The sequence below is a fragment of the Poecilia reticulata genome, linkage group LG7 (assembly GCF_000633615.1).
Source record: "Poecilia reticulata strain Guanapo linkage group LG7, Guppy_female_1.0+MT, whole genome shotgun sequence".
Classification (NCBI taxonomy): domain Eukaryota; kingdom Metazoa; phylum Chordata; class Actinopteri; order Cyprinodontiformes; family Poeciliidae; genus Poecilia; species Poecilia reticulata.
This window is the reverse complement of record NC_024337.1, coordinates 23224961-23231966: the sequence shown is the minus strand read 5'-3', so window position 1 is coordinate 23231966 and position 7006 is coordinate 23224961. Positions and strand designations below refer to the sequence as shown.

At 40.2% G+C, this 7006-nt stretch overlaps 1 protein-coding gene across 1 annotated transcript; it reads left to right on the top strand.

The window, feature by feature from the left end:
- Nucleotides 1-4685: 4685 nt before the first annotated feature.
- bhlhe23 (basic helix-loop-helix family, member e23) lies at nucleotides 4686-6403 on the top strand. Its single transcript, XM_008413932.2, has one exon. The coding sequence runs from the start codon at nucleotides 5097-5099 to the stop codon at nucleotides 5778-5780; it is 684 nt and encodes a 227-aa protein (XP_008412154.1). The 5' UTR covers nucleotides 4686-5096; the 3' UTR covers nucleotides 5781-6403.
- The last annotated feature ends 603 nt before the right edge of the window (nucleotides 6404-7006 follow it).

Below are 7006 nucleotides of genomic sequence, written 5' to 3'. Positions count from 1 at the left end.
GTGTGTGTGTGTGTGTGTGTGTGTGTGTGTGTGTGTGCGTGTGTGTGTGTGTGTGTGTGTGTGTGTGTTACAGATGCAGCAGAGAAATTAGGAATGAGTCAGACAGAGGGAGCAGGACTGAAAATTAGGATATGAGAGACAGCCTGAAGAGAAAACTCTTACGTGTGGCTCCTGGTGGGGTTTAGATAAACAACATGCTGGTGATGATAAAGACTCACTGTAACTTTCAATTCTGGCTAAAACTAAAGGTACAAGCCATGAAATGTTGATAAAAACTGTGCAAAAATAATAGTGTTGATAAAAGTGACACAGCACATGTATGTTGTGGGAGATGGCCACATGCATCTCTTCTCTTCAGTGTTTTTGCACACATGCATAATTCCTGTTTTAAAAGAAAAATCAAATTCAGAGCATTCTGAAATACTTTCCTGCCACACAGTGGGCGTCTGGGCTTACTGCAGCTCAGAACCTGAGCCAACTGTGGTGCAACATAAAGGATGGCATGGAGGCAATGAATGCAGCTGCCATGGCAACACAGAGCTGCAGCAGGGCCTCAAAAGGCATTATTTATTATTAGTTATTGTGTGTTTGCACATTTCTGTTTCTTCTATTCTTTGAAAATCAGCAGCTAATGGAGATGCGGGGGTGCAATGATTTATGTGTGTGTTCACTAGCAGAACCCGACTCAGACTAAGGAGTCATATTTATCCATTATTGCACCTATTAGATACAGTTTTAGTCAAAAAAACGCAGTGATTTTTTTGTCAAATAAAAGTATGTTTCATAACTTTTTCTCCATTAATGTTGTTTGAGAGTCGTGTTTAGTGTGTGACATATTATTAACTCAAAGGTATAAAAGGTTTTAACATTAAGTACCAAGTAACTAACTGCTGCTCAATTACAGATATGTTGTACATTTTGTTGGACAGACATTTTTAATTCTTAAAACTTTTCTGCCACCTTCTGGACAGTCACAGAAATGGACTTTCAAAAAGACATGGTTCAAAAATCTTGTGCAAAAAAAAAACATCCATTGATTTCACGTTCTAACATCTTGTCATGCATTGAGTTTAGGTTCCGTCATTCTGGAGAATTTGATGACTGCTTTCAGTTGATTGTGAAATATTACCATATGCAGGATGTTTTGTTTATTTACTTGTTTGTTTGCTTGTTTCTTTTGCCTCCTTTCACTTTTCGCCTTAGTTTTATATATTATTGTTGCCTTTCTTTTACCCGTGGCCCCCATTTCCTTCCTGTTTCCACTTCACTTGTATTTCTCTTACAATGAGCACAGGTAAGAACATCACTTACTGGCATGAGTGTTGTGTTCACTTTGAGCTTTCTGAGTGTCTTTGGAAACTATAATATGACTTTTTGTCTTGCCTTTTGCATAATGTCTGCGTAGGACTTGCTTGTCATGAGAGACTCATCATTTTTACCTTTTGTTCTGGGGTTGTTATGCACCACATACACTGTGAGTCACACAACACAGAATCTGCTAGTTCATGAAGGATTAGCTAGCTGGACATTCCCATGCTGTACTTGCATTTTATTGTTTCAATAGATGAAAATGGCAGCTTCAGACATATGAAAATTGCACCCCAGGACGAACCAGGCTTTTTGAGGTCTCCCTTTCTCTTCCAGGTGTCTTGCTTGATTTTTGCTGATATATTTTTCAATGATGTCATACAAAAAAAGCTGTGTTTGAGGGTTTGCGTTCACAGTTGTTCCTCCATTTAACTCAAATGTTGTTGATAAAAAGCTTACAAAGCAAAGGCATCGTCATATTTGCTTTCTCAAATTTTTTAAACATATAGTAATCATTTTGCTTCTGAATTTAAATAAAGTGCTTTCAAAAACCACATGTTTTTTTCCTCTCTCTTGTTACACTAAGATATAGAAAATAGAAATAATGTTAGTAATCCCAAAAGACCTAAAACAGAAACATTTAGTTTAATTTAAAGTCATATAGTGAGAAGATAATGACTGGATTAGAGGAAGTCCACAGTGAATCCAAACAACCAATCCTTGTTTTTTGAAGATGCATGTGCGTAATGGAGGAAATAAAATAAACGCAAGGTGGTAAACAGTTTGACGGTCGCCACTGAGTGTCCGCCAAGACACAAAACAGAAGTTTAGAGTCATTTTGACTCATTTTGTCAATAAAAAATTGGAACCTTTATAGAGGTTTTGTATGTGGTTGGTCATTGGTCAAGAAAAACTATCTCAAAACTGGTTTCAAGCAGCCACACCGTTATTTGCTGGCCATGCTTTAGTTCTCTACTCTTTTTCACCAATAGGTGGCGCCTCTGGCTCATACATTTAAAACTGACTAGTCAACTAATAAAATAGTCTAATTAAAAGTCTTTAAGTCTAATTTCCGTTGAAGCCATTTTAACAATTTGTATCATACTTTCATTCTAGAAGACATTAAATTAAAACTCAAATAAAATATTATTTAAGTTCATGATCTGAGAGGTCTTACTCCTTGGATGTCGTCTTTTCAGGTGTAATTAGTAATTACCTGTCAGTCTTTGCTTCCACTTCTGAAACTCTTTGCTTTCAGGAGGTAAGTAATGTGTTTTAAATCTTGAAGATCTCTCTGTCACACGTAGAATAGTATGTAATAATATGTGAGGGACTAATGTATTTATAACTGTATGCACTACCTACAATACAAACTTGTTTACTAATAAATAACAATTTCATAAATAACACTAGAAGGAAAACCAAGACAGCTGTACAGCAACACTTTCTGTTCAGGTCAGGTTATTTTTCCACAGGGAAACTTCACAACAAAGTAACAAATGGAGACAATTACAACCAAAGCAAAATCATATCAAATCCAGTTGGTTCCAAATTTAGCTTCATTTCAGTTCAGTCCAATCATTTTGAAATACTCTGATCTAAGTCTAATTCTATCCCAATTTTATTACTGTACATCTAAATCTCATTGATTTTAGTTATTCACACAAGCCAAGCTGATTGCATTAAGTTGCTGACTTTGCAGAACTCCTTCATCATCATCACCTCGTTGTGTTAAGGTAGCTTGTAAGACTCAAAATGAAACATTTAAAAGGGAATTGATCTAAGTAAATTTTTCCATACTTATCCAGACTTTGACACAACACAAATCAAACTTCATAGTTTTACAGACTTTCCAGATTCAGTAGCGACATGGACGACATAGATTTCAATTCAGATAAATAGGCAGATATGACTCAAAATGTAACGCTTCATCCGGGACACTAGGTGGCGTCCTTGGTTTCACTTTGAAATTACACCTTTGACTGGAGGACACCTGTTTCTCTAACGCAGCAAATATTTATTTTATGTTCATTACAAACTTAGCAAACCTACAAATGGGATACATTTTTCCTGTTAAAGTTGTTTTATATTAGAAGAAAATAGTAATTTCTTATTTTTCTTATTTTTCTTTTTTTTTTTTTTACATTTTAAAGAAAATGCTTGCAGTGACACCATTTCTAATAAACATTATTAATGTGAATACTATGATGCTGTGAAAAACATGAGAAAATGTTTTTGTTATTATGCCATTGTATGTATCTGAGTATAATAATAAATTTCCCTTGTTCCTGCTGTAGGGCATGTCAGTTGCTAGATTTAAAAATTAGATTAGTTATTTTCAATCTTGAAGCTGTGGCGCTCTCATTTATCCCTTGCTAAGTTTTTTTTTTCCTCATTATTCTAAAGGAGGCTTATTCATTATAGTGGCAGGTCTTTTCTTGTAGTTGTGCCCACATAGACAAAAATAAGTTTTAAGTAGGTCTGGCCAAGTTTGTGGGGGAATACCATAAGCAATCACAAAGTGGGTTTAAACAGGGACATCTTAATAATTTAGGAAGCATAACTGACCGACAGCAGCGGAGGCCAAGGCTCCTCAAATCAACACTAACTGTGGAAACTTCACACTGGAAGGCATCTAGTATTTGATGCCTTTTTAATCTTCTGCCAGATATTGACTTCCAAACAAAATGCAAAATTCACCTGGAACTAGCAACAAATCCCTTCTTATTCTCCCTGTCCCCATGTATCTCTGATATCACTTGACAGTAGTTTAACAGGAGAAATTATAGCCAAAGTCCTGTTCTCCCTCCAAATTCCTGAACGAATTTTACTTCATAATCTTGCATCTTTTTCAACCACACTTCTTCCTTCCTCTCAACTTTCACCTAATATGCATGAACACAGCCCTCTGTTAAAAGCTACTTTCTTTAGCATTTGTTGCTTCCCCTCTATGTGGAGTGATGTCTGCAGTTTCCCACATGATAGTGTGAGGCATAATATGACATTTTTGTATTAAAGATCGGCTTTCATTTTGTCTTGTGCGATGTTTTGTTTTTCTGAAAATTAGTCTTGGATTTGCATTAGCTGCAAGTCATAATCATCCATATTAACAGAAAAAAAAAACCATGAAACATATCAACAATGTGTGTTGGAGATCCATACATTGTACGTGTTCCCGTTTATAAACTGATTTTAAAAAATGAACTTGGAAATGATATTCTAAATTACCAAGACGCAGCTGTAAAACACAGCAGCCAGACGGACCTGGTAGCCGCGTCAGGTTGCAGTTTCTGTTTTAAAAGTGGAAACTGGGAGCAGACCCACGCTCCTTCCGAGTTAATTAAAACGCCCCCCTGATTGGACGGACAGACAATCCCGGCGGGCCGCCTGCTCGTACTAACTTGTGAGCGGGACGGAGTGCCAGTCACAATCTGCTAGAGGCGAGGGAGGGCAAGAAAGACCACTGCAGCTACAAAGGCGAGAGGAGCGCAGTTAGGGAAGTGTTGTTAAACGTGGGCTATGCGCGCAACAAGGGGGGAGCGCAGAGCACAGAGGAGGTGAACGCATGTACAGGCTCAGCTTCACACTCACAGCCTCCTTCCTGAAGAGACACAGCGCTGAGAGGGGAAAGGAGTGAGGGAAAACTCAAGAGAACAACACAGCAACTCTTGGACAAAAGTGCGCCACAGCCGTCAAGAGAGAAGTTTGGATAAAGCGGTCCAAGGAAGACTTTTTCCTGGTCAGAACCTGCTTTGGAAGAGAGAGAGAGTGAGAGAGAGAGAAAGAAAATGAATGTCAGCGATGAGAATCTGCTCAAGTCCATCAGCAACGACGCGCTTCTCGACCTGACGCAGCGCTACGGGCAGTCAGCCTTCGGGTTTGGCGCTGGCCACGGTGCTGGAAGTCCTGGCAGGTACCCGCTCACGCCGGCCGCCGACTTCCTCTCCGGACAGACAGGGAAGTCCAACGAGAGCGGCGGGGAGCACACGAGCGACGACGAGGACGGCTTTGACTCGCTGGAGTCCCGGAAGAGGGGCTCCTCGTTTGGGGACGACAAGTCCGGCGGGCCCCTGGCCAAAAAGTCCAAAGAGCAACGGTCCCTGCGGCTCAGTATCAACGCCCGGGAGAGGAGGAGGATGCACGACCTGAACGACGCGCTGGACGGCCTGCGCGCCGTCATCCCGTACGCCCACAGCCCCTCGGTGAGAAAACTCTCCAAAATAGCCACTCTCCTCTTGGCCAAGAACTACATCCTCATGCAGGCTCAGGCTCTGGAGGAGATGAGGCGGCTGGTGGCGTATCTGAACCAGGGACAGACCATAACCTCACCGATCCCCACCGCCCTGGCGCCCTTTGGACAGGCAGCCGTCTACCCCTTCTCGGGCTCCGCACTCGCCACCTGTGCCGAAAAGTGCACCACTTACTCCGGGGCACCGTCGACTCTCTTCAAACACTGTAACGACAAGCCTTGATTTGATTTACGCTCTTTTTCCTGAACTTTTACCTGTGCTGCGCCCATGTCAGTCTCTGTCCCACTCTAGTTAATTTAACACATAATTCTGTGGAAATTAAAACGGTTTTAGTCTAATGCGTAATGGTAAGATATGGTTAAGTAATCATACTTCAAAAATGCTCTGTAGAAATTAAATTGTTCGGGCCTTCCTGTCACTGTGGCTTGCATGTCTCACATCAACTACAGGCCATATCCAAAATATGAACTTAAATTCTGCGAAGTTTCTGTTATCATTTGCAATCTATGCAACATTCAGTAATGACAAGAAAAAAATAAACGCGACCATTTTCAACTTTTAGATTTGATCCTAATTAACTATATGAAAACAATCTGATGTTATATTTTCTGATACAGTGTGTTTGTTTTTATTTCAACTTATTGCACATCTCACATGATTGTATTGTACAACTTTGAATAATCTTCAAAGCCCGGTTATTATAATAATAATAATAATAACAATAATAATAATGGTTATATAACTGCAGCCTATAAACCGAAGAAGCATTCTGGTTGTGTTACAACATGGATTTCATATATTGTTTATAGTATGTCTTTATAATTAAAACATATCTATGCTCGGGGCCGGTTTGCGTCATCATTTCACAGGTTTAAAGATGGCAAATAAAGCTCGGAAATGTCAATATGACAAATAGGAAAATTTGAGATATCGCATTGATCATTTAAAATTTACAAATTTGGATAGGGTTTTGCAAATGCACGGTTCTTTGAAAACTCCTTTAGATAGAAATTGGCAACTATCATCCGGGATGAGGAGCCTGTCTGAACGAGCTCAGTGGGACTGGTGGGGCCTGTTAGGCTTGCAGTGGGGTCGTTGGCGCTGAGGGGAAGGGCGCAAGCGCCGCCCCGGGCTACCCACGACCTGTCTCTGGGTATTTGGGTGATTGCAGACTTGCTTGGCGGGCTCTTACACACTGGACAGCTATTAACGCGATTTCCGACCCTGTCTCTTTGGGAGAGTTAATTCAGTGAACGTTGCAGGGACACTTTTTCTCTTTGCAGGTTGCGTGGATTTGGAGAAGTCTTTGAGACATTGATCGTCATTGTTAGAGATACAGCGCGGCACGTATTGTTTTACACCACCCGTGTGACAGAGATTTACTTCAAGTCAAAAGTGGAAAAGATGCGCACACACACACACACACGCACGGATATCTTATATATATA